The sequence below is a fragment of the Eleutherodactylus coqui genome, chromosome 9 (genome assembly GCF_035609145.1).
Source record: "Eleutherodactylus coqui strain aEleCoq1 chromosome 9, aEleCoq1.hap1, whole genome shotgun sequence".
NCBI lineage: Eukaryota > Metazoa > Chordata > Amphibia > Anura > Eleutherodactylidae > Eleutherodactylus > Eleutherodactylus coqui.
Window position 1 is genome coordinate 81741917 of NC_089845.1, and position 27700 is coordinate 81769616.

The 27700-nt window shown below is 46.6% G+C and overlaps 1 protein-coding gene across 2 annotated transcripts in view; it reads left to right on the forward strand.

The window, feature by feature from the left end:
- COLEC12 (collectin subfamily member 12) overlaps positions 1–25164 on the forward strand; it is a 159818-nt gene extending 134654 nt beyond the window's left edge. The window contains exons 7-10 of one of the 2 annotated variants that reach the window (XM_066579616.1): positions 17343–17479; positions 18403–18512; positions 20324–20469; positions 24288–25164. In XM_066579616.1, coding sequence (XP_066435713.1) covers positions 17343–17479; positions 18403–18512; positions 20324–20469; positions 24288–24313 — 419 coding nt within the window. In that variant the 3' untranslated portion in view covers positions 24314–25164. Of the gene's footprint in view, positions 1–17342; positions 17480–18402; positions 18513–20323; positions 20470–24214 lie in introns of both variants that reach the window. The other variant, XM_066579617.1, reaches the window with a different exon arrangement.
- Positions 25165–27700: the final 2536 nt, after the last annotated feature.

The following is a 27700-nucleotide window of genomic DNA, read 5'->3' on the forward strand; positions in this document are numbered from 1 at the left end:
CTTCTCCTGGGTTACATGCTGACCAACCCCCCCCCCCCCCCCCCCGCACGACCCAGTGTCCACAGCGCACACCAAACTGTCCCTGCCCAGCCTTCAGCTGCCCTCATGCCACGCCACACTCATGTCTATTTATAAGTGTGTCTGCCATGAGGAGGAACCGCAGGCACACACTGCAGAGGGTTGGCACGGCTAGGCAGCGACCCTCTTTAAAAGGGGCGGGGCGATAGCCCACAATGCTGTACAGAAGCAATGAGAAATCCAATCCTGTGCCACCTCCATCTGGAGCTGCACACGTGGGCATAGCAATGGGGAACCTATGTGCCACACACTATTCATTCTGTCAAGATGTCTGCATGCCCCAGTCAGACCGCGGTTTTTTATAAATAGTCACAGGCAGGTACAACTCCGCAATGGGAATTCCGTGTGCACCCACAGCATGGGTGGCTCCCTGGAACCCACCGGCGGTACATAAATATATCCCATTGCATTGCCCAACACAGCTGAGGTAATGTCGTGCTTAATGCAGGTGGGCTTCGGCCCACACTGCATGCCCCAGTCAGACTGGGGTTCTTTAGAAGTGGACACATGCAGTTACAACTCCCTGTGGACCCACAGCATGGGTGGGTGCCAGGAAGCCACCGGCGGTACATAAATATATCCCATTGCATTGCCCAACACAGCTGAGGTAATGTCGTGCTTAATGCAGGTGGGCTTCGGCCCACACTGCATGCCCCAGTCAGACTGGGGTTCTTTAGAAGTGGACACATGCAGTTACAACTCCCTGTGGACCCACAGCATGGGTGGCTCCCAGGAACCCACCGGCGGTACATAAATATATCCCATTGCAGTGCCCAACACAGCTGATGTAACGTCAGCTGTAATGCAGGTGGGCTAAAAATTCATTTGATTACACTGTAGGCGAGGGCCCCCAAAAATTGGTGTACCAACAGTACTAATGTACCTCAGAAAAATTGCCCATGCCCAACCAAGAGGGCAGGTAATATCCATTAATCGCTTTGGTTAATGTGGCTTAATTGGTAACTAGGCCTGGAGGCAGCCCAGTTAAAATAAAAATTGGTTGAGGTGAAAGTTTCAACGCTTTAAAGAGCATTGAAACGTATAAAAATTGTTTAAAAAAATTATATGACTGAGCCTTGTGGGCCTAAGAAAAATTGCCCGTTCGGCGTAATTACGTGAGGTTTCAGGAGGAGGAGCAGGAGGAGGAGGAATATTATACACAGATTGATGAAGCAAAAAGGTCCCCGTTTTTGATGGGGATAGAGAACGATGCTTCCATCCGCGGGTGCAGCCTACGTATTGCTTAGGTATCGCTGCTGTCCGCTGGTGGAGAAGAGAAGTCTGGGGAAATCCAGGCTTTGTTCATCTTGATGAGTGTAAGCCTGTCGGCACTGTCGGTTGACAGGCGGGTACGCTTATCCGTGATGATTCCCCCAGCCGCACTAAACACCCTCTCTGACAAGACGCTAGCCGCAGGACAAGCAAGAACCTCCAGGGCATACAGCGCGAGTTCAGGCCACGTGTCCAGCTTCGACACCCAGTAGTTGAGGGAGGCAGAGGCGTCACGGAGGACGGTCGTGCGATCGGCTACGTACTCCCTCACCATCCTTTTACAGTGCTCCCGCCGACTCAGCCTTGACTGGGGAGCGGTGACACAGTCTTGCTGGGGAGCCATAAAGCTGTCCAGGGCCTTAGAGAGTGTTCCCCTGCCTGTGCTGTACATGCTGCCTGATCTCCGCGCCTCCCCTGCTACCTGGCCCTCGGAACTGCGCCTTCGGCCACTAGCGCTGTCGGATGGGAATTTTACCATCAGTTTGTCCGCCAGGGTCCTGTGGTATAGCATCACTCTCGAACCCCTTTCCTCTTCGGGTATGAGAGTGGAAAGATTCTCCTTATACCGTGGGTCAAGCAGTGTGTACACCCAGTAATCCGTAGTGGCCAGAATGCGTGTAACGCGAGGGTCACGAGAAAGGCATCCTAACATGAAGTCAGCCATGTGTGCCAGGGTACCTGTACGCAACACATGGCTGTCCTCACTAGGAAGATCACTTTCAGGATCCTCCGCCCCCTCCTCCTCCTCCTCCTCCTCCTCCTACTCCTCCTCAGGCCATACACGCTGAAAGGATGACAGGCAAGCAGCATGTGTACCCTCAGCAGTGGGCCAAGCTGTCTCTTCCCCCTCCTCCTCATGCTCCTCCTCCTCACCGCGCTGAGATATAGACAGGAGGGTGCTCCAACTATCCAGCGACATACTGTCTTCCCCCGGCTCTGTTTCCGAGCGCAAAGCGTCTGCCTTTATGCTTTGCAGGGAACTTCTCAAGAGGCATAGCAGAGGAATGGTGACGCTAATGATTGCAGCATCACCGCTCACCACCTGGGTAGACTCCTCAAACTTTCCAAGGACCTGGCAGATGTCTGCCAACCAGGCCCACTCTTCTGAAAAGAATTGAGGAGGTTGACTCCCACTGCGCCGCCCATGTTGGAGTTGGTATTCCACTATAGCTCTACGCTGCTCATAGAGCCTGGCCAACATGTGGAGCGTAGAGTTCCACCGTGTGGGCACGTCGCACAGCAGTCGGTGCGCTGGTAGATTAAACCAATGTTGCAGGGTGCGTAGGGTGGCAGCGTCCGTGTGGGACTTGCGGAAATGTGCGCAGAGGCGGCGCACCTTTCCGAGCAGGTCTGTCAAGCGTGGGTAGCTTTTCAGAAAGCGCTGAACCACCAAATTAAAGACGTGGGCCAGGCATGGCACGTGCGTGAGGCTGCCGAGCTGCAGAGCCGCCACCAGGTTACGGCCGTTGTCACACACGACCATGCCCGGTTGGAGGCTCAGCGGCGCAAGCCAGCGGTCGGTCTGCTCTGTAAGACCCTGCAGCAGTTCGTGGGCCGTGTGCCTCTTATCTCCTAAGCTGAGTAGTTTCAGCACGGCCTGCTGACGCTTGCCCACCGCTGTGATGCCACGCCGCGCGACACCGACTGCTGGCGACGTGCTGCTGCTGCTGACACATCTTGATTGCGAGACAGAGGTTGCGTTGGAGGAGGAGGAGGAGGAGGGTGGTTTAGTGGAGGAAGCATACACCGCCGCAGATACCAGCACCGAGCTGGGGCCCGCAATTCTGGGGGTGGGTAGGACGTGAGCGGTCCTAGGCTCTGACTCTGTCCCAGCCTCCACTAAATTCACCCAATGTGCCGTCAGGGAGATGTAGTGGCCCTGCCCGCCTGTGCTTGTCCACGTGTCCATTGTTAAGTGGACCTTGGCAGTAACCGCATTGGTGAGGGCGCATACAATGTTGCGGGAGACGTGGTCGTGCAGGGCTCGGACAGCACATCGGGAAAAGTAGTGGCGACTGGGAACTGAGTAGCGCGGGGCCGCCGCCGCCATCATATTTTTGAAAGACTCCGTTTCCACAACCCTATACGGCAGCATCTCCAGGCTGATAAATTTGGCAATGTGCACGTTTAACGCTTGAGCGTGCGGTTGCGTGGCGGCGTACTTGCGCTTGCGCTCAAACACTTGCGCTAGCGACGGCTGGACGGTGCGCTGACAGACATTGGTGGATGGGGCCGAGGACAGCGGAGGTGAGGGTGTGGGTGCAGGCCAGGAGACGGTAGTGCCTGTGTCCTCAGAGGGGGGTTGGATCTCAGTGGCAGGTTGGGGCATAGGGGGAGAGGCAGCGGTGCAAACCGGAGGCGGTGAACGGCCTTCGTCCCACCTTGTGGGGTGCTTGGCCATCATATGTCTGCGCATGCTGGTGGTGGTGAGGCTGGTGGTGGTGGCTCCCCGGCTGATCTTGGCGCGACAAAGGTTGCACACCACTGTTCGTCGGTCGTCTGCACTCTCAGTGAAAAACTGCCAGACCTTTGAGCACCTCGGCCTCTGCAGGGTGGCATGGTGCGAGGGGGCGCTTTGGGAAACAGTTGGTGGATTATTCGGTCTGGCCCTGCCTTTACCCCTGGACACCGCACTGCCTCTTGCAACCTGCCCTGCTGCTGCCCTTGCCTCCCCCTCTGAAGACCTGTCCTCAGTAGGCGTAGCAAACCAGGTGGGGTCAGTCACCTCATTATCCTGCTGCTCTTCCTCCGAATCCTCTGTGCGCTCCTCCCTCGGACTTACTGTCCTTACTACTATCTCACTGATAGACAACTGTGTCTCATCGTCATCATCCTCCTCACCCACTGAAAGGTCTTGAGACAGTTGCCGGAAGTCCCCAGCGTCATCCCCCGGACCCCGGGAACTTTCCAATGGTTGGGCATCAGTCACGATAAACTCCTCTGGTGGGAGAGGAACCACTGCTGCCCAATCTGAGCAGGGGCCCGAGAACATTTCCTGGGAGTCTGCCCGCTCCTCAGAATGTGTCATTGTAATGGAGTGAGGAGGCTGGGAGGAAGGAGGAGCAGCAGCCAGAGGATTCTGAGTTGCAGCAGTGGACGGCGCAGAACTGTGGGTGGACGATAGATTGCTGGATGCACTTTCTGCCATCCACGACAGGACCTGCTCACACTGCTCATTTTCTAATAGGGGTCTACCGCGTGGACCCATTAATTGTGCGATGAATGTGGGGACGCCAGAAACGTGCCTCTCTCCTAATCCCGCAGCAGTCGGCTGCGATACACCTGGATCAGGAGCTCGGCCTGTGCCCACACCCTGACTTGGGCCTCCGCGTCCTCGGCCGCGTCCACGTCCTCTAGGCCTACCCCTACCCCTCAGCATGCTGTATTACCAGTAATGCAGAAACAGAACGCTGTAATTAAATGTGCCGCTTATTGGCCTGTGGTTGGAGGCTGACTTCACTTACGGAACACCAGGAAATAATTTTGCGCAAGCCTGCTGTAACACTTAGCTGGCTGCGTATGAATTTGGAGAACTACTACACCCAGCAGAGACCCAGAACACTGAGGACACTCACAGGCAGCCCAAATAGATTTTTTTCCCCAAATGTTTTTGCAAAGGCCCACTGCCTATATTCAATCAATATATCTCTTCTCTCTCTGCGTCACCACTTCTGTCCCTGGAGTATGTCAAAGAACTGCAGAGTGTTGCACTGTGGACTGCAATACAGCGGTGATTTAACAGCCCAGACAGAGGCAGGAAATAATTGGCGCAAGCCTGCTGTAACACTTAGCTGGCTGCGTATGAATTTGGAGAACTACTACACCCAGCAGAGACCCAGAACACTGAGGACACTCACAGGCAGCCCAAATAGATTTTTTTCCCCAAATGTTTTTGCAAAGGCCCACTGCCTATATTCAATCAATATGTCTTATGTCCCTGCCTAAGCACTTCTGGCCCTGGAGTATTACTGCAGGGCGCAATACTCTGCACGGCCGATATACCAAAAAAAAAAATGTGCAACACTGCAAAAAGCAGCCTCCACAGTACTGCACACGGTTAGATGTGACCCTAAGAAGGACCGTTGGGGTTCTTGAAGCCTAAAATACTCCTAACACTCTCCCTATAACAGCTCCACCAAGATAGCACTTTCCCTAAAGTATGTCAGAACGCATCTGTGGCGAGCCGCGGGAGGGGCCGACTTTTATACTCGGGTGACATCTGATCGCCCCAGCCACTCACAGCAGGGGGGTGGTATAGGGCTTGAACGTCGCAGGGGGAAGTTGTAATGCCTTCTCTGTCTTTCTATTGGCCAGAAAAGCGCGCCAACGTCTCAGAGATGAAAGTGAAAGTAACCCGAACATCGCGTGGTACTCGTCACGAGTAACGAGCATCTCGAACACGCTAATACTCGAACGAGTATCAAGCTCGGACGAGTACGTTCGCTCATCTCTATTAATTACCCAACAGTTGTACCATGTAAAAATACTATATTACAGATCTTTCTTCCTTCATATCTTGTATTCCTGCCATATCTAATGACCTAAGAACTCCAGAGTGTTAATCCTTTGCACAGAGACCATGGTGTTGTGTTGTGTAATGTATTGTGTTTTCTGCAAAGTAGTCTGACAAAAGCCTCCCTCTAGAGTTTTAGCCATGTCTTTGGGGTGTGTCTGTCAGCACAGTCTATTTCCTGGTTATCTGTCATCTACACATCCAGGGATGTACTTCTAAAAGCGAATGTATCAATATAGAATACATGTTATTTAAATCAGGGTTTTCATTATAGACATTTTAAACCATTTTACATGACTATTCAGATTATGGTGCTCAGTGATTAGCACTGTTGCCTCACAGCGCTGGAGTCCTGAGTTCAAATCCCACTAAGGACAACATCTACCATTTGTATGCTCTCCCCCTATTTCCATGAATTTTCTTAGGGTACTTCGGTTTCTTCCCACACTCCAGAAACATGCTAATGGGGGACTTTAAATTGTGAGCCCCCATGAGGATACAGCTCAACATCAAATGATGTACAAAATATGTATAGATTATTAGTAAAATAAATTAAAAATCTTGAAATATTCCAATTTTTGCACCGGCTACTAGAGTAGACAATTAATGCCCATTCATTATAGCTGCTATAATAAAGCACACACTGCTGCACTGTCTATACAGACAATACAGGAAGGCAGTCTGTTGCAGCAGAACAAACACATTATTTCTGTTCTACATACGTAAATCTTACTATTGAACCTAAATTAAATATGTCGGAAAGCTCTACAACAAGAAATACCAGATGGTGTTGAAGGACAAGATTTTTTAACACGATTTAAACACATTCTATTCCAAAATGTTATCGATCACCACATCTCAGCTGTAGTATAATCCACACTTTAGGCCCATTTACACAGAGTGATGATTGCTCAAAAATCGCTAAAAAGTGATAGTTTGAGCGATCATCCTTGCGTCTAAACGTGCGGCCATCGAACACTTTTCGTGCACTGCTAGCTGATCATTAAATTCAGGCCAATCGTTGTGCGGTCTCATCTAGGACCGCACGCTAAGTTCTCCACGGGTAGTGCTGATAGCATTGTTTTCCATTGAAGAACAAAAGAACTGAAAGCAGATAAGAGCCCTCAGGCTATTAACTGCTTTCAGCTAAAGGCTTTATTTGCACACTAAATAGCTATTAAGTAGCTGAGTAGCTACTTAATAGTTTATGCAAAACGATTGATCAAAGCTGTCACTCAAACTTTCGTTTGAGCGTTCTTTGAGCGATCATTGCTCCGTGTAAAAGGGTCTTAAGGCTGCTTGCATACAGCCATTTTTTCTGTCTGATTTTTCAGTCCAAATATCAGATGGAAACAGGACCCGTTCATTTGAATGGGTGTATGCACGCAGGCTTTTTTTAAACTTCGGCTTTGTTTTACAAAAATTGCAGTATGCCCTATTTTTGTCCAATTTTTGGAACAGAATAGCACGTCAATGTTCGGTGTTCAGCACATCGGACAGCACACAGGCAGGATGTTGAGTGCTGTCTGATGCAAGTTGTGCCTGAGAATTTTGGACACAACTTTTCAATTGCCTGTGTAAAAGTAGCCTAACAGTAAAGCTAGTCATAGACCCTAAAAAAATGACAGCCGACAGCTACGTACTCCATCTCCTCAATAAACATACATACTTGGATTGGCAGTGTACATCTTCATTGCTATAGAGGCTCAGGGATAAGCCTACTCTGGGGATTGCTTATCTCCTGGAGAACAAAGGATTGAGTATACCAACATTCCCAGTTCCTTGTTTCATCTGTCAGCAGATATCTTGGGACAGGGGATCTATTATCATTTATTTAATATGTACAGCCAGATTAGCAATCAGTTTAGACTTTTAGTGTCCATTAGAGATGAGCGAACGTGTTCTTCCGAGCTTGATATTCGTGCGAGTATTAGGGTGTTCGGGATGTTCGTTATTCGTAACGAACACCATGCGGTGTTCTGGTTATTTTCACTTCCTTCCCTGAGACGTTAGCGCGCTTTTCTGGCCAATTGAAAGACAGGGAAGGCATTACAACTTCCCCCTGTGACGTTCAAGCCCTATACCACCCCCCTGCTGTGAGTGGCTGGGAAGATCAGGTGTCACCCGAACATAAAAGTCGGCCCCTCCCGCGGTTCGCCTCAGATGCGGTGTGAGTTAGATGAGGGACAGTGCTGTTTGTACCGAAGCTGCTGTAGGGAAAGAATTGGTAGTTAGTGTAGGCTTCAAGACCCCCCAAAGGTCCTTATTAGGGCCACTGATAGCTGTGTGTTGGCTGCTGTTAGCAGTGGCAATTTTTTTTTCCTCAAAATCGCCTCTGCAGACCGTTGCACCCGGCATTAGGGACAGAAGTGCTGCATAGGCAGGGAGAGTGTTAGGAGTGAGTGTAGCCTTCAAGAACCTCAACGGTCCTTTCTAGGGCCATATTTATCCGTGTGCAGTACTGTCCAGGCTGCTGTTAGCTGTGCTGCATTTTTTTTTGCTTCTCAAAATCGCTTCTGCAGAGCATTGAACCCTCCATTGATACTGCAGGGAAAGAATTGTATAGGCAGGGCCACAACACAGTTATTATTCATTGAATATACGCAGTGCTGCCTTTTGCTTGTAAAACAAGTGAAAATAATTCTATTTGTCCGGCCTCTGTCCGTCCTAAGGGCGGTGGACACGTGTCGGCTGCGTGTGACACCTTTAAAAATCATACGCACCCAGCTACGTTTTACTCCTGGCTTCGCCATTTGCTTTCCTTAATTGGGAAAAAAAATACCTGCTCTGCCACAGTTAATAACTCTGCTACCCTCACGTTCTGTGACACATTAGCAGGGACACAGCACAGTTATTAAACTTCTCATGTTCATAGAATATACGCAGTGCTGCCTTTTGGTGCCAAAAAACGGAAAATAATTCTATTTGTCCGGCCTCTGTCCGTCCTAAGGGCGGTGGACACGTGTCGGCTGCGTGTGACACCTTTAAAAATCATACGCACCCAGCTACGTTTTACTCCTGGCTTCGCCATTTGCTTTCCTTAATTGGGAAAAAAAATACCTGCTCTGCCACAGTTAATAACTCTGCTACCCTCACGTTCTGTGACACATTAGCAGGAAAACAGCACAGTTATTAAACTTCTCATGTTCATAGAATATACGCAGTGCTGCCTTTTGGTGCCAAAAAACGGAAAATAATTCTATTTGTCCGGCCTCTGTCCATCCTAAGGGCGGTGGACACGTGTCGGCTGCGTCTGCAACCTGTAAAAATCATACGCACCCAGCTACGTTTTACTCCTGGCTTCGCCATTTGCTTTCCTTAATTGGGAAAAAAAATACCTGCGCTGCCACAGTTAATAACTCTGCTACCCTCACGTTCTGTGACACATTAGCAGGGACACAGCACAGTTATTAAACTTCTCATGTTCATAGAATATACGCAGTGCTGCCTTTTGGTGCCAAAAAACGGAAAATAATTCTATTTGTCCGGCCTCTGTCCGTCCTAAGGGCGGTGGACACGTGTCGGCTGCGTCTGCAACCTGTAAAAATCATACGCACCCAGCTACGTTTTACTCCTGGCTTCGCCATTTGCTTTCCTTAATTGGAAAAAAAATACCTGCTCTGCCACAGTTAATAACTCTGCTACCCTCACGTTCTGTGACACATTAGCAGGAAAACAGCACAGTTATTAAACTTAGATTATTCATTCACTAGAGGCAGTGGGGCCTTTCGTTTTCAAAAAAGGGAAAAAATTATATTTGGCCTGCAGTCTTGCGCCAATTTATTTCCTGCCTGTGAAATCAAATCACTGGTAATACAGCATGCTGAGGGGTAGGGGTAGGCCTAGAGGACGTGGACGCGGCCGAGGACGCGGAGGGCCAAGTCAGGGTGTGGGCACAGGCCAAGCTCCTGATCCAGGTGTGTCGCAGCCGACTGCTGCGCGATTAGGAGAGAGGCACGTTTCTGGCGTCCCCACATTCATCGCCCAATTAATGGGTCCACGCGGGAGACGGTTATTAGAAAATGAGCAGTGTGAGCAGGTCCTGTCCTGGATGGCAGAAAGTGCTTCGAGCAACCTATCGTCTACCCGCAGTTCTGCGCCGTCCACTGCTGCCAATCCGAATCCTCTGTCTGCTGCTCCTCCTTCCTCCCAGCCTCCTCACTCCACTACAATAACACCTGCTCAGGAGCGGGAACACTCCCAGGAACTGTTCTCGGGCCCCTGCTTAGATTGGGCAGCAGCGGTTCCTCTCCCACCAGAGGAGTTTATCGTCACTGATGCCCAACCATTCGAAAGTTCCCGGGGTCCGGGGGAAGAGGCTGGGGACTTCCGCCAACTGTCTCAACAACTTTCTGTGGGTGAGGAGGACGATGACGATCAGACACAGTTGTCTTGCAGTGAGGTAGTAGTAAGGGCAGTAAGTCCGAGGGAGCAGCGCACAGAGGATTCGGAGGAAGAGCAGCAGGACGATGAGGTGACTGACCCCACCTGGTGTGCAACGCTTACTCAGGAGGACAGGTCTTCAGAGGGGGAGTCAAGGGCATCAGCAGGGCAGGTTGCAAGAGGCAGTGCGGTGGCCAGGGGTAGAGGCAGGGCCAGACCGAATAATCCACCAAGTGTTTCCCAAAGCGCCCCCTCGCGCCATGCCACCCTGCAGAGGCCGAGGTGCTCTAAGGTCTGGCAGTTTTTCACAGAGACGCCTGACGACCGACGAACAGTGGTGTGCAACCTTTGTCGCGCAAAGCTCAGCCGGGGAGCCAACACCAACAGCCTCACCACCACCACCATGCGCAGACATATGATGGCCAAGCACCCCGCAAGGTGGGACGAAGGCCGTTCAGCGCCTCCGGTTTGCACCCCTGCCTCTCCCCCTGTGCCCCAACCTGCCACTGAGATGCAACCCCCCTCTCAGGACACAGGCACTACCGTCTCCTGGCCTGCACCCACACCCTCACCTCCGCTGTCTTCGGCCCCATCCAGCAGTGTAGCTCAGCGCACCGTCCAGCCGTCACTTGCGCAACTGTTGGAGCGCAAGCGCAAGTACGCCGCCACGCACCCGCACGCTCAAACGTTAACCGTCCGCATAGCAAAATTCATCAGCCTTGAGATGCTGCCGTATAGGGTTGTGGAAACGGAGTCCTTCAAAAGTATCATGGAGGCGGCGGCCCCGCGCTACTCAGTTCCCAGTCGCCACTACTTTTCCCGATGTGCCGTCCCAGCCCTGCACGACCACGTCTCCCGCAACATTGTACGCGCCCTCACCAACGCGGTTACTGCCACGGTCCACTTAACTACGGACACGTGGACAAGCACAGGCGGGCAGGGCCACTACATCTCCCTGACGGCACATTGGGTGAATTTAGTGGAGGCTGGGACAGAGTCAGAGACCGGGACCGCTCACGTCCTACCCACCCCCAGAATTGCGGGCCCCAGCTCTCTGGTGGTATCTGCGGAGGTGTATGCTTCCTCCACTAAAGCACCCTCCTCCTCCTCCTCCTCTGTCTCGCAATCAAGATGTGTTAGCAGCAGCATGTCGCCAGCAGTCGGTGTCGCGCGGTGTGGCAGCACAGCGGTGGGCAAGCGTCAGCAGGCCGTGCTGAAACTACTCAGCTTAGGCGATAAGAGGCACACGGCCCACGAACTGCTGCAGGGTCTGACACAGCAGACCGACCGCTGGCTTGCGCCGCTGAGCCTCCAACCGGGCATGGTCGTGTGTGACAACGGCCGTAACCTGGTGGCGGCTCTGCAGCTCGGCAGCCTCACGCACGTGCCATGCCTGGCCCACGTCTTTAATTTGGTGGTTCAGCGCTTTCTGAAAAGCTACCCACGCTTGTCAGACCTGCTCGTAAAGGCGCGCCGCCTCTGCGCACATTTTCGCAAGTCCCACACGGACGCTGCCACCCTGCGCACCCTGCAACATCACTTTAAGCTGCCAGTGCACCGACTGCTGTGCGATGTGCCCACACGGTGGAACTCTACGCTCCACATGTTGGCCAGGCTCTATGAACAACGTAGAGCTATAGTCGAATACCAACTCCAACATGGGCGGCGCAGTGGGAGTCAGCCTCCTCAATTCCTTTCAGAAGAGTGGGCCTGGTTGGCAGACATCTGCCATGTCCTTGGTAATTTTGAGGAGTCTACCCAGGTGGTGAGCGGCGATGCTACAATCATTAGCGTCACCATTCCTCTGCTATGCATCTTGAGAAATTCCCTGCAAACCATAAAGGCAGCTGCTTTGCGCTCGGAAACGGGGGCGGGGGAAGACAGTATGCCGCTGGATAGTCAGGGCACCCTCCTGTCTATTTCTCAGCGCGTACAGGAGGAGGAGGAGGAGCATGAGGAGGATGAGGAGGAGGGGGAAGAGACAGCTTGGGCCGCTGCTGACGGTACACCGGCTGATTGCCTGTCATCCTTTCAGCGTGTATGGCCTGAGGAGGAGGAGGAGGAGGAGGAGGATCCTGAAAGTGATCTTCCTAGTGAAGACAGCCATGTGTTGCATACAGGTACCCTGGCACACATGGCTGACTTCATGTTAGGATGCCTTTCTCGTGACCCTCGCGTTGCACGCATTCTGGCCACGACGGATTACTGGGTGTACACACTGCTCGATCCACGGTATAAGGAGAACCTGCCCACTCTCATTCCCGAAGAGGAAAGGGGTTCGAGAGTGTTGCTATACCACAGGACCCTTGCGGACAAGCTGATGGTAAAATTTCCAGCCGACAGCGCTAGTGGCAGAAGGCGCAGTACCGAGGGCAAGGTAGCAGGGGATGTGCGTAGATCGAGCAGCATGTACATCCCAGGCAGTGCAACAGTCTTTAAGGGCCTGGCCAGCTTTATGGCTCCCCACCAAGACTGTGTCACCGCTCCCCAGTCAAGGCTGAGTCGGCGGGAGCACTGTAAAAGGATGGTGAGGGAGTACGTAGCGGATCGCACGACCATCCTTGGTGACGCCTCTGCCCCCTACAACTACTGGGTGTCGAAGCTGGACACGTGGCCTGAACTAGCGCTGTATGCCCTGGAGGTGCTTGCTTGTCCTGCGGCTAGCGTCTTGTCGGAGAGGGTGTTTAGTGCGGCTGGGGGAATCATCACAGATAAGCGTAGCCGCTTGTCAACCGACAGTGCCGACAGGCTAACACTCATCAAGATGAACAAAGGCTGGATTTCCCCAGACTTCTGTTCTCCACCAGCGGACAGCAGCAATACGTAAGCAATACGTAGGCTGCACCCGCGGATGGAAGCTACGTTCTCTCTCACCATCCAAAACGGGGACATTTCTGCTTCATCAATCTGTGTCTAATATTCCTCCTCCTCCTCCTCCTGCTCCTCCTCCTGAAACCTCACGTAATCACGCTGAACGGGCAATTTTTCTTAGGGCCACAAGGCTCACTCAAATAATTTTTCTGAACAATTTTTATAAGTTTCAATGCGCTTAAAAGCGTTGGAACTTTAACTTGAACCAATTTTTCGTTACACTGGGCTGCCTCCAGGCCTAGTTACCACTTAAGCCACATTAACCAAAGCGATTAATGGGTTTCACCTGCCCTCTTGGCTGGCCATGGCCAATTTTTGGGATGTACATTAGTACTGTTGATACAGCAATTTTTGTGGGCCCTCGCCTACAGTGTAATCAAATTAATTTTTAGCCCACCTGCATTCCAGCTGACGTTACCTCAGCTGTGTTGGGCAATGCAATGGGATATTTTTGTGTACCGCCGGTGGGTTCCAGGGAGCCACCCATGCTGTAGGTGCACACAGAGTTTTTAATACATCTGTACACTTCTAAAGAACCCCAGTCTGACTGGGGCATGCAGTGTGGGCCGAAGCCCACCTGCATTACGCACGACATTACTACCTCAGCTGTGTTGGGCAATGCAATGGGATATTTCTATGTACCGCCGGTGGCTTCCTGGCACCCACCCAGGCAGTGGGTCCACAGGGAGTTTAACCTACATGTGTCCACTTCTAAAGAACCCCAGTCTGACTGGGGCATGCAGTGTGGGCCGAAGCCCACCTGCATTACGCACGACATTACTACCTCAGCTGTGTTGGGCAATGCAATGGGATATTTTTGTGTACCGCCGGTGGGTTCCAGGGAGCCACCCATGCTGTAGGTGCACACGGAGTTTTTAATACATCTGTACACTTCTAAAGAACCCCAGTCTGACTGGGGCATGCAGTGTGGGCCGAAGCCCACCTGCATTACGCACGACATTACTACCTCAGCTGTGTTGGGCAATGCAATGGGATATTTCTATGTACCGCCGGTGGCTTTCTGGCACCCACCCAGGCAGTGGGTCCACAGGGAGTGTAACCTACATGTGTCCACTTGTAAAGAACCCCGGTCAGACTGGGGCATGCAGTGTGGGCCGAAGCCCACCTGTATTACGCACGACATTACTACCTCAGCTGTGTTGGGCAATGCAATGGGATATTTCTATGTACCGCCGGTGGCTTCCTGGCACCCACCCATGCTGTCGGTCCACAGGGACTTCCCAATAGGGAGTTGTACCTGCCTGTGTCTATGAATTAAAAAGCCCGGTCTAACTGGGGCATGCAGACACCTTGACAGAATGAATAGTGTGTGGCACATAGGTTCCCCATTGCTATGCCTACGTGTGCAGCTTCTGATGGCGGTGGCACAGGATTCTATTTCTCATTGCTTCTGTACAGCATTGTGGGCTATCGCCCCGCCCCTTTTAAAGAGGGTCGCTGCCTAGCCGTGCCAACCCTCTGCAGTGTGTGCCTGCGGTTCCTCCTCATGGCAGACGCACTTCTAAATAGACATGAGTGTGGCGTGGCATGAGGGCAGCTGAAGGCTGCGCAGGGACACTTTGGTGTGCGCTGTGGGGGGGAGGGGGGGCGGTTGGTCAGCATGTAACCCAGGAGAAGTGGCAGCGGAGTGTCATCCAGGCAGTGATTGTGCTTTGTTGTAGCTAGTGTGGTGCTTAGCAAAGGTATGCCATGCTAATGAGGGCTTTTCAGAAGTAAAAGTTGTTGGGAGGGGGGGGGGGCCCACTCTTGCCGGTATTGTGGCTTAATAGTGGGACCTGTGAACTTGAGATGCAGCCCAACATGTAGCCCCTCGCCTGCCCTATCCGTTTCTGTGTCATTCCCATCACTTTCTTGAATTGCCCAGATTTTCACACATGAAAACTTTAGCGAGCATCGGCGAAATACAAAAATGCTCGGGTCGCCCATTGACTTCAATGGGGTTCGTTGTTCGAAACGAACCCTCGAGCATCGCGGGAAGTTCGTTCCGAATAACGAACACCCGAACATTTTGGTGTTCGCTCATCTCTAGTGTCCATATATGGGCCATGGAATTCACACAAAATTGTTCATGGGTTTTATGGCTCTGATAGGCAATTGAAAAAATAATTGTATTATAACCATCATGTTTATTATTAACCTATCTGTAAAGAGAAATACAATTACTGTACAGTACTGAAAGGCCTAAATTATGCAAATATAAGATCCATGCAGTTTATTTTGTGTGTAAAGTGCTGAATAGATCATATAGCTCAGATATAGTAACATAGTATGTTAGGCAGAAAAAAGACATATGTCCATTAACATCAGCCTATTACCCCCTACCCTCAATGTTGATGCAGAGGAAGGCAAAAAACCCCAATGAGGTAGAAGTCAATTTTCCTCATTCTAGCAAACAAAATTCCTTCCCAACTCCAATCTGGCAATCGGAATAATTCCTGGATCACCAACCCTTCTGAAGTAATTAGTGACTATAACACGTAATATTGTAACGCTCAGGAAAGGGGTCCAGGCCCCTCTTAAACTCTTATCGAATTCGCCATCACACATGCTCAGGCAGAGAGTTTCATAGTCTCACTGCTCTTACAGTAAAGAACCCCTTTAATGTTGGTGTAGAAACTTCTTTCCTCTAGATGCAGAGGATGCACCCCATGGTCCTATTTGCCTTGGCAGCAGCTGCCTGACACTTGTTCCTGCAGTTAAGTTTAGACTTAACTAAAATCCCAAAGTCCTATTCCATGTCAGTTTTGCCCTGTCGTTTCCCATTTAGGCCTCAGTCACACGACCGTTTTTTGGTTCGATCTGCAGACGCGCTTGCGATCTGCAGATCTATACACCAAATGCATCCCAATGGGATCGGTCACATGTCCGCTTTTTATGCGGATGTGCGATCAATTATAGGACACAACGATTCGCACAACGTGCCTATCTGCGTTCTGCGCATCTCTGTGTTCTATATATGCGCTCAGTGGGGCCGGCGGCAGCAGCGCCGACCCCATTGAGAACATATACTAAAGATCGTTCTCCTCTGCCACAGCTGTAACAGCAGTGTGGGGCAGTTTCACTGAAAATGCTGCTAGGTGCAGCTTTTTCAGCGAATCGTCGGCCCCAGTCACGCGATTTGCGGATGCGCATCCGTTATGCGATCCGCAAATTGCGGGAAAAAACGCCCGTGTGACCGAGGCCTAAGTGTGTAATGGTGACATGTATTTCCCTGCCCATGTGCATAACCTTACATTTATCAGTGGTAAACATCATGTGCCTCTTTTCTGCCCAAACCACTAACATATCCAGATCCATTTGCAACCACATTCTGTCCTCTCTTGTGTTAATTACTTTACATAGTTTTGTATCATTTGCAAATATTGATATTTTCCTTTGCATTATTTCTACATGGTCATTTATAAATATATTTAAAAAATAGAGCTCAATACTCCCCCCTTGTGGTGCCCCACTAGTAACAGTGACCCAATCAGAGTATGTACCATTAATAACCACTCTCTGCTTTCTATCACTGAGCCAGTTACTTACCCACTTGCACACATTCTCGCCCAGACCAAGCATTCTCATTTTATATACCAATCTCTTATGCGGCACAGCATCAAACACTTTGGAAAAGTCCAGATACACAAGATCCAATGACTCCCCTGTCCAGTCTAGAACTTACCTCCTCATAGAAGCTGATCAGATTAGCTTGACAGGAGCGATCTCTCATGCTGATACAGAGTAATACAGCTATTTTTCTTGAGGTACTCCAGGATAGCATCTCTAAGAAACCCTTCAAACATTTTACCAACAATAGAAGTAGGGCTTACTGGCCTGTAGTTTCCAGATTCACTTTTCGACCCATTTTTAAATATCGGCATCACATTGGCTTTGTGCCAATCCTGTGGAACAGACCCTGTCACTATAGAGGCCTTAAATATAAGAAGTAATGGTCTGTCTATCACATTACTTAATTCCCTAAGAACCTGGGGGTGTATGCCATCAGGAACCAGCAATTTGTGTATTGTAATCTTTTTAAGGCGGCTCTGAACTTCCTCCTGGGTTAGACTGGTGACATTTAGTGGAGAGTTTACATTATCACTCTGCATCTCATCTCACATTTCATTTTCATCTGTGAATAATACACTGGAGAAAAAATAATTAAATAGATTTGCTATTAAATCCATAAATATCTAAATATTCTATGTGGTCTTCCTTTTAGGGTGTCCATATGAATGGAGGAATTTTACTGATAAATGCTACTATTTTTCAAGTGGAAAAGATATTTATGATGATGCTAAGCTGTTCTGTGAAGAAAAAGGAGCTACGCTAGTTATCATAGAAAGCAAAGAAGAGCAGGTAAGTGTTGATGTGTCATGGAAAGTATGAGGAATATGCTGTTTAGCTCATGAAGCAATGGGAAAACGTAGAGTAGCTGATTATTGTATAGGAAGAAAACTTTTTAGTTAATCCTTATAGGAGAAACGAATCTACTTCTGAGTAGGTGGATGGCACTATGGCGCGGCAGTGACAGACGGGGGCAGCACATCTTTTATAAAATGAACTTTACTTAATGAACATTGAGTTTGCACTCCATAGGAGGGAACGATAAACAACAATCTCTTTTCACTCGTCGTTCAATTTATGCATGCATAGAAATCATCGCTGGCTCGTTCACTTAGCGTCCGGTTTAAGCAGCACTCGTTCAGTCGTTCTCAGTCAAGTACTTATACAGCGAATGCAAAAGATCCTCATTTATATGAGCCAACATTGTATCTGCCTGTCTAAACAGGCTGCACGAATGAACAAGCTTTCTCTGATGATCAACCACTAGAGTTGAGCGAGCATCCAAATGTTCGGGTCCGCATTATTCGAGTCAAGCTTTTCGTAAAATTCAAGAGCTCTACTCGAGTAACGAACCCCACTGAATACAATGGGAAACTCGAGCATTTTTGTATGTGGGTCAAGCTCGACAGAATATGCTCGCTCAACTCTATCAACCACCCTTTTAAACTTATATGCAGATAATCATTCTGCCAAAAGTGTGATCTGTCAAAGATGGATTTTTCTTACCCATTGTTGGCTGAAACTGCAATTTTTACACTGTTGTATCAGTCTTCAGTGAGGAAGAGATCGGATTAGCGTAAGCCCTCTTGTAACTATTCTCTTGAATCTCCACCGGTCAGATTTAGAGATTTTATGATTGTGGTTTTGAATTCATGAATTTGTGGTGAAGATAATATCACAGATTGTTTACTTATATCTGTGTTTTGCCTTAACAGCAATTCATGAGGAAGCAGATAAATGGAAAAGGCAACTTTTGGATTGGGCTTACTGACACAGAAGAGGAGAACGTATGGAAGTGGCTGGATGGCACCATCCCAACTTTCACGTAAGTATAAAAAGCAAAGATATGTTTCAAACACGAATGAATAATGTTGGTAGCTGTGATCTTAAGCTGATGATAACTTTCACATAAGAAAGCTTTTCTTGAAAAATTGATTCAAATTTGGGGAAAAAAATTCATTAACCCCTTTACGCTGCCGGGCGTACAGTTACCTCCTGCACGTTCAGGGTATGTATGAAGCGAGATCGCGGGTGGATCCTGCGCCATACAACTCAGAGCTGTTAACCATTTAAATCCCACAGTCAATTCTGACAGCGACATTTAAATTCCCCGACCGATGTTCCGGGGTCTCGCACTGCCCCCCGTGATAGGATCGGTTGCCCTGCGGGTGTCATGGCGGTCGGGGGCCTTCTGAAAGGCCCCAGGGCTATCATAGCAGACATGGCGTGGCTAGATAGAATGCCTGTCAGATCGTGGTATAATGTAATGCTATGGCATTACATCATACTGCAGAAGCGATCAAGGCATCTCCAGTTCATGTCCCCTATGAGGACTAATAAAAAAGTATAACAAGTTTTTAAAAGTTTTTTACTAATTATTAAAAAAAAACAGTAATAAATGTTTGTTTTTAAAAAAAAAAACCTTTTGCCATATTTATAATAAAATAATCTAAATAAAAAAAGCGAAAACACATATATGGTATCACTGCATCCGTAAAAGTCTGATCTATAAAAATAATTTGTAATTTATCCCAGTGAACGTCGTCAGAAAAAAATAAAGAACGCCGAGTTGCACTTTTTTGGTCACCCCCATCTCCAGGAAAAAAATGGGATAAAAAGTGATCAAAAAGTTGTATGTACTCCAAGATGGTATCAACGGAAACTACAGGACATCCTGCAAAAATGAGCCCTTGCACAACTATGTCAATGAAAAAAAAAAGTTCTGGCTGTCAGAAGATGGCGGTAGAAAATAATTTTAAAAAATTAAATAGCTTTAAAAAAAATAAAAGTAGTGCAGGAAAAAAACTATATATTTCGGGTTTTTTCCACTTCATTTTACTTAGAATTTTAAAAAGTTTTTCAGTACATTATATGGCACATTAAATAATACAACTGAATTCAATGAATGGCTGAGCGCTGCCTCTGATCGGCTTAGCACAGGGACCAATCACAGGCAGCGCTCAGCTGTCATTCAATGAATGGCTGAGCGCTGCCTGTGATTGGCTGAGCGCTCAGCCAATCAGACACAGCCCTTTCAGCAGGCAGGGATTTTAAATTCCCATCTGCTGAAAGAACTTCAGAGCAGTTCAGGAGGACCAAGCGGCTACACGCGCCTGAGCCTAGCAGCGGCAGAGAGGTGAGTATATATAATATTTAAAGCCCTTCCCCGAAAATCACTGCAGGAGTTGCCTGCATCCCATTGCTTTCATTGAAAGCAATGGGAGAACATTGCACTTTGTTCCACAGCTGTGACAGGGGAATTCTTCATACCCGCGGGGAGTCCCCTTGTCACTGAACACTGTGACAGTGCTGTCACAGTGTTCAATGATGAGGGGACTCCCCGCGGAGATGAAGAAATCGCGATCGTCTCTGTATGTTGTCAAAGGGGCTGCTGACAGCATCCAGGGGTTTCACATCCAAGGTACCCCTGCTGCTGCTGTCACAGCCACAGCAGGAGACAGTGATGGCACCACACTTTATGTGAGAATTTGAAACGCACCCAAATGCGATTTTCTTTTAACCGTGACGCCTGCTTCAACTCAGACTACCTGTTGTATCTGCCGGTAGCAAAAAAAGTTTATACATTGTTGGTTCATCTGTGCTGTACTAATGCATCTATTGTAATGTAAATTACAGAAACTGGAAGGCTGGACAACCTGACAACTGGACCCCTGAAATGGGACCTGGTGAAGACTGTGCAGGATTAATATATACAGGCTTATGGAATGATTTCCATTGTCAAGATTTTAATAACTTTATTTGTGAGAAAGACATGGACAAAGGTAAGATAGTGTAGATTTAGATGGCATAGATTAAGATACTATTTATTAAAATAAAATTCTTTGTAGTAAGAGAACCAGAATTTTCATACATATGTAAATATTACAATATAATTATAGTGGTAAACTTACAATTCAACTCGGATGGACACCTCACAGCAATGCCTGCCCAATAAATTGCACTTTGTTGGCTGCAAAATTTAAAAAAAATACTCTATCAAACATTCTAAACTCTCTGTTTTCAATGCATTTTAGCAACCTATAGATACAAATATAATCCAAGTTTGCTGATTGTCCCAAATTTTAAAGGGCCGATACTGGATTCTAAGGATATTTTTTCAATGTAGGTTCAACTCTTGTGTCTACTTTAAGCAAGCTCTTGTTATACACCCCAATAGTGCATGCTGAGCTAACTGGAGGGGAGCCACCTAAAGCAAGTTTAGCACGGCTCTTCAGCATGCCTCAATCATCGGGGGACCTCTACCACTAGCTTCTTCCAGCCCTTTCAGGATTCTCCCAGTAGAAATGAAAGTTTGAAAGAAGTTAAATCATGCCTCTAACACTCTAAAGGTTTTAATATGTAGTAGAAAAGAAGATTGTGCAGCCATTACTAACATTTATTAAGAGTCGGAATATCATTCTATTTCCTGCTTTTCTCCCAATTCAACAAAGGATTGGGCTTGCTGTTTGCTTCCCCCAAAAAAGCAGAAATGGTGGGATTACCATCATGCATTTCAAATTGTCATCATATCATCAATCCAAAGAAAGAAGCCCCAAGATGTGTAAAAAGAGAACAATTAATTCCATACATGTCACCTGCACTATCTTTAATTAATAACACTGCGTCAATAAATTACCAAAAAAAACCTACTAGAAAAATGCCATCCATGCCACAATTAAAAGAATCAAATCAATATTAGTATTAATTGTAAAAATACGCCAGCTCACGCAGCCTTGCTGATATACTCCAGTAAGTGCACGAAAGCAGAGAGCTTTCCTTAGAAGGAAAATATAAATTTTCCTGCTGCTCAGACACTATAAATGGACTCTCTTATTTCAGCATTCCAGTAAAACATGGGTAAAAAAAAAACAGCATGACTACATGTTTCAAGCAGAAGCTCTTAGTCTGCTTGAAACATGTAGGCATTTAAAGTACTAATGCTGTTTTTTTCCTATGTTTTTACTGGAACACTGAAGTAAGGAAATCCTTTTGTACTGCCTGAGCTGCTGGAAAATGTCTATTTTTTTTCAATATCAATTCTTAAAAGATTGAAAAATTGCTGCCACAGCACTGAGTGGAACACCATCACTCTCACAGAATCAACTAATATACAGTATATTTCAATACTAATGTAATATCACAAATAACAGGTGTAATAAAATTATTTGTAATTTTACAAGTAATCCTTAATAGGTAGTGTTGGGTAGTATAAGGTACCTAATGGGTAGTATAAAGTACACTGGTGCCAACAATTAACATGCTAATAATATATATCAAGTAAAATTATGTATGAATACCGACCCAAATAAACTGGAAGACACAAGAGAACGGTGTCCTCCCCAATGCACGTTTCAGTTCTATCTTCATCAGAAATCCATATCACGTTAACACCACTGGGATTTCCTGGTAATAAGTCTATATGAACATGCAACATATTTGCTGCAAAAGGTTTGCAACAGACATTCCGCAGCAGGTCCGCGGGGAAAAAGCGCACCAAAAGCACAACATTTGGTGTGGATGTTGATGCAGGTTTTAGCGTGGATTTTGGTAAAGAATTCAACTTCCTCATTAGAAGACGTGGAACCCGCACCAAACATCTGCTGCAATGCAATAATTGACATGCTACAGATTTAAGGCCGGCTTCACACGAGCGAATATTTCGCAGTGAAGCCCGTCACGGCGCCCCCCAGAGACCCCATACTTACCAGCGGAAGATAGCGTGAAGACGCTTCCCCGCCCACCGCCGTCGCGTCATGTGACACGCCCACCGCGTCACATGACGCGGCCGGCCGTGTCACATGACGCGGCGGCCGCGTCATATGACACGCGGCGGTAGGCGGGGAAGCGTTTTTTCACGCTATCTTCCGCTGTGTTACAGCGGGAGATAGCGTGAACGGACGGCTTCCATTGACTGCAATGGAAGCTGTCAGCGCGTACACCCGCGGCAAATAGAGCATGCCGCGGGTGAGGACGGGAGATTTCACGGTGCGAAATTCCGCAGTGGAATTACGCATCGTGAGCATTGTGCTATTAGGTTCAATAGAACCTAATAGCAGGGGGCAACGCAGCGGATTTTTGCCGCGAATTTACGCGGCGTAAATCCGTTCGTGGCAAGGAGGCCTTAAAATCCCCATCACATGTCAATTTTCGCACAAATTTTGTGCAGATTTTTTTCTGCAGCACGTATACAAGATCTCGAAAATCTCATCCACTTTGCTGCTAACGTGAATGCCGCAGATTTTCCATGCGGAGGGTTCTCACGGAAAATCAGCGGCGAATCCACCCTGTATGAACATAGTCTTAAAGAGGTATTCGCATCTCAGGTATCCTATTTCAGTAGGTTTGAAATTGCAAAGCAATGCACTCACTCATACAATGTTTATTTCCAAAATGCTCCATTCTCCATATATTGCAGCTATTCATTCCTTCACCCTCTGGTTGTTTACTGCTCGTTGCAAGGATAACAAACCACATCGACTATGGAAATAAATAGAGCATAGTGGTAGACAGTGGCCAGGCCAAAAGCAAGTGCACACATGCTCCTGAAATCCTGGCCATCAGATTTAGATGAAAGAAGTGTGCGAGAGTTGTCCTCCTGTGTTCTTCTACTATTTCTTTCCATAAACGAGGTCGTCTGTTTCCCTGACAGCAAGCAGTAAACAACCAGAGGGCAGAATATTCAATACCTACAATAGCTGAAAAACGGAGCACTTTAGAAATAAACATCTTATAGGTGGGTGTATTGTTTTGTGATTTCAGACACATTGCCAAGAGCGATAAATAATACTGAAATTACTGACAAAAGAATTCAATCCATACAGGACACAGACAAATGTACTAGTTCAAGGAAAGCGTTTTATCCAACGGGGCCCGAACTCAGGACCTCAACATACCAAGACAGTAGTGCCAACCACTACACCACAAAATCATTCTCAAGATACTCAGATGATATATAGGACACATCGAAATGTAATAGCATAGAAGCTCCAAGAAAATCAAAGTTAGATAAAGGCCACGAAGGACAGTGTACCATTAAGACCGGACAGTGTATCATTAAGACCACTAGGTTGGACACTCTCCAACCTGAAAATCCATGCTGCCTCCTCTGTAATGACTTTCTATCCATATTCCCACGCTGGCCATTAGATCTTAATTGCTCTATCACTTGAAACTGAAGGAAGTATACATCATTATTATGGTATTCCTTCATATGGGTCACCAGGGGTGTTGTTTCCTCACGTAACATGTTGCCCAAGTGGGCCAAGATACGAAGCCTGAACTATTGTACCGTTTTCCCAATATAATTCAGTGAACACAGGCAAGTAGCCATAGAAACGACATTCTGGGACCTGCAGGGATTTATTCTATGTATTATTCTAGCTTTTCTAGATTCTTTTTGCCTTTCAGTGATTTACCTATGACAATCATGGTTATGGTAATCATGACAAAGGGCTGACCATTCCACACAATTACTTAAAGTGTGTTTATCATGAATGAATAATCACTAATGTTGGCATTTCTTTACAGGTCAAGCTTCAGATGTCTCCTAGTCTAGGATGTTTTCATGGACATGGAATATTAAACTACTTTTGTTTTAAAGGAAAACATAAAGTGGAACTGGATTAGATTGTACCCACAATATCAATGAAGCACTGAATCTGGGCCAACGAAAAGTTCAGCAACTTATTTCTTACAATTTGTTTTTCCATGAACTGCCGACGGAACATTGACTATTAACTTAGAGTTAGTGATGTATCGAAGAAATATAAATGTCAACGTGGGAAATATTGATACAATTTTTCATACCTATGCAATATCATCTAGAATATGCGGATCTATTTTGGGTAGAGGCCTACCAGCTTTACTCGAACAGTGTTATAAAACGAAATCACTTATAGGAGATAAATAATACAGGTTTATAGTTCTTATTCAATGGGATATTTTTGTAAAAGCTTTTGAAAACATTTGTATTTTTGTACAAGATACTTGCATTTTATTATTTTTGTATTCTAGAATTTATTTGCCAAAGAAAATATTGGAGCATATTCATTATGGTATAAACAGCCAATCACTTATAAAGAAATTTTATCACACATTACTTGCCATTTTAATGCTCAAGTGATTTAGTTCTAGGAAATTTTACAACAATGTGCCAAACTGTTTCATCTGCGGAGACGGAATTAAGGGGTCAAAGTATTCCGCTGAAATACGATGCCTGCTTGCTACGGGTTATATTGTATAAGATATATCCAAAATGGTCTCCAGAACAGCTATAAATTCCAGTTAGGATGTGAACTTCTTACTCTCCTTGCCAAAACATTCATTTATTACAGACAGTGGTCTCATAAATGTCACCTTCATTATACCCTTTGAGTTTCACATTGGATATGGACTCTTATTTTACAGTGTCTACTTTAAACAATGGCAATGAACAAATACAGTAAATATAAAAAAATAAAAAATATTTTTGTCTTTTTGTTTGGTGTTGATGGATGTTTTTAATGTGTTTTCCACTTTGTTTCTTTATTGTGTACCTTGAAATATTTTTCGCTATAATGGAACTTAAGAAAGTAAGATGTGTCTTGAGGCTGAACACACAGATGTTGCTTAAAAGCAAAATGTTAAAGAGGCAACATGCACATTTTTTTTCTTTGGGGGGGGTTGTAGAGTTTTGGGGGTTAATGGCATACTCTTTATATTTTTCCCATTAGTTTTTTCTATAGAACTCAAAACACCGGAATAAAGCATGTTCAGAATGTTACAAAATAAAAATAAAAAATAACTAAAAATATTTTAAGCATTTTAAAATGTTGAAAACAGTATGCTAGTGTTAATGTAATCACTTAATTTAAAGGGGTTGTCCCGCGGCAGCAAGTGGGTCTATACACTTCTGTATGGCCATATTAATGCACTTTGTAATGTACATTGTGCATTAATTATGAGCCATACAGAAGTTATAAAAAGTTTTTTACTTACCTGCTCCGTTGCTGGCGTCCTCGTTCCCATGGAGCCGACTAATTTTCGCCCTCCGATGGCCAAATTAGCCGCGCTTGCGCAGTCCGGGTCTTCTGCTCTCTTCAATGGAGCCGCTCGTGCAGAATGCCGGCTCCGTGTAGCTCCGCCCCGTCACGTGCCGATTCCAGCCAATCAGGAGGCTGGAATCGGCAATGGACCGCACAGAAGAGCTGCGGTCCACGGAGGGAGCAGACCCCGGCGGCCATCTTCAGCAGGTAAGTATGAAGACGCCGGACCGCCGGGATTCAGGTAAGCACTCTCCGTTTGTTTTTTTTAACCCCTGCATCGGGGTTGTCTCGCGCCGAACGGGGGGGGGGTTAAAAAAAAAAAAAAAACGTTTCGGCGCGGGACAACCCCTTTAAGTGATACTCAAGAGGTATTATTGACTTACCAATCAGGTATGGCTAATTGTTTGTAGATGCATTGGAGAAGAGAACAATTAGAAACATTTAAGTGATGTTTCCAAGCTCTTCTGTTTTATTGCTGCAATGCAATAGGTTTTATAGTATAGCAACCACCTCACACCCCCTCACGTCACCCACAAGATTAAACAATTCAAAGTCTACAACATATGTGATTACAAAGGTTGACTTCTATCTTAGTAAAACATTACAAAGGTTGTTATGATCAAGCTGCATGATCAGCGTCTGGGACCTTGTTATTAAAACTATTGCAGAAAATCTAATTCAATACTTTCACATTTTGTTACTAAAGGAGTTTGACGAGATCTAAGTGGATTATTTCTGACTTGCTGGGCAATAGGTCTGTGATGTGGGTTAGGAAGGATATTATTTCTCTTTATGGAAACCACCAAGGAGGTGTGAGGAGAGTTATAAACCATGCAATGTTCCTTTTGGAAGTTTGGTATGCAAATGCTTGGCACTTTCCACAAGGAGAAACACTATCCCTCGTGATCCACATCAACCAGCCAACCAAAAGTCTGCTGTGCACTAATGAGGAGTAAGAACCCTAAAACAGCAGTGTGTGCAAGGGTCTCTTTTCCTCATGGGTCTTATTAGCATAGCTCCCATTCACTTTAAGGGGAGCTGTGCCTGCCATACCTTGCTGGACCACTGCACAATGCATGGATCTATCTGCTTTCTGCTACTTACATGATGATAACTGGCATGGTGGACAGCTAATCATCCAGGATCCCAGGTGTTGGACCCCCAGCACTCAAGTACAGCATAAGTCATCAAATTTTAAGAACTGGAAAACCACTTTAACCCTTTCATGGGCAAGAGTCATTGGGGCATTTGCATCCAGGTCAGGGAACATGGACTTCAACATATAAACTTAAGTTTTCATATGAGTTTATGTTTAACGCTTTGATGACCAAGAGTTATTCATGCTCCTGTGTCCATATCTACTATTCCGAATTTCAAAAATTCATAACCTTTTAATTTTTGGGGTGACAAATCTAAATGATGGCTTGTTTTTTGCTGGACAACTTGTATATTTCAATGGTACCATTTAACTCACCATATAATGTATGTCTTGTAAGACTTTTAAAAATTACTAGTTGGGGTAAAATGAGGAAAAAAACACAATTGCACTTCTTTGGGGGGAGGGGTATTTTTGAAGCGTTCATAGTTCAGTAAAAATGACATGTCTTCATTCTCTCTCTAATTATGATTACAGCAATACCAAATTTCTAGTTCTTATATAGCAATACTTAAAAAAATAAAGTATCTCTTTTAAAAAGAAAATAATTGCTTTTTGTCGCCATATTTTGACCCCCATTAACTTTATTTTTCCATCAATGGGACTGTGTGAGGGCTCTTTTTTTGTGCGGTGAGCCGGTGACCAATAGTGTGTATCAGTACAATTTTGGGAAATATTCAGCTTTTTGATTGCTTTTTATTCCACTGGCACAAACTAGGTGTCATAGCAGACTGAGGCCTTCTGAAAGCCCCCAGGGCTATCGTGACATCTGGATGGCACCTTAGTGATCTTATCATGGTACGACTTTTCAGGACATTTAAATGACGCAATCAG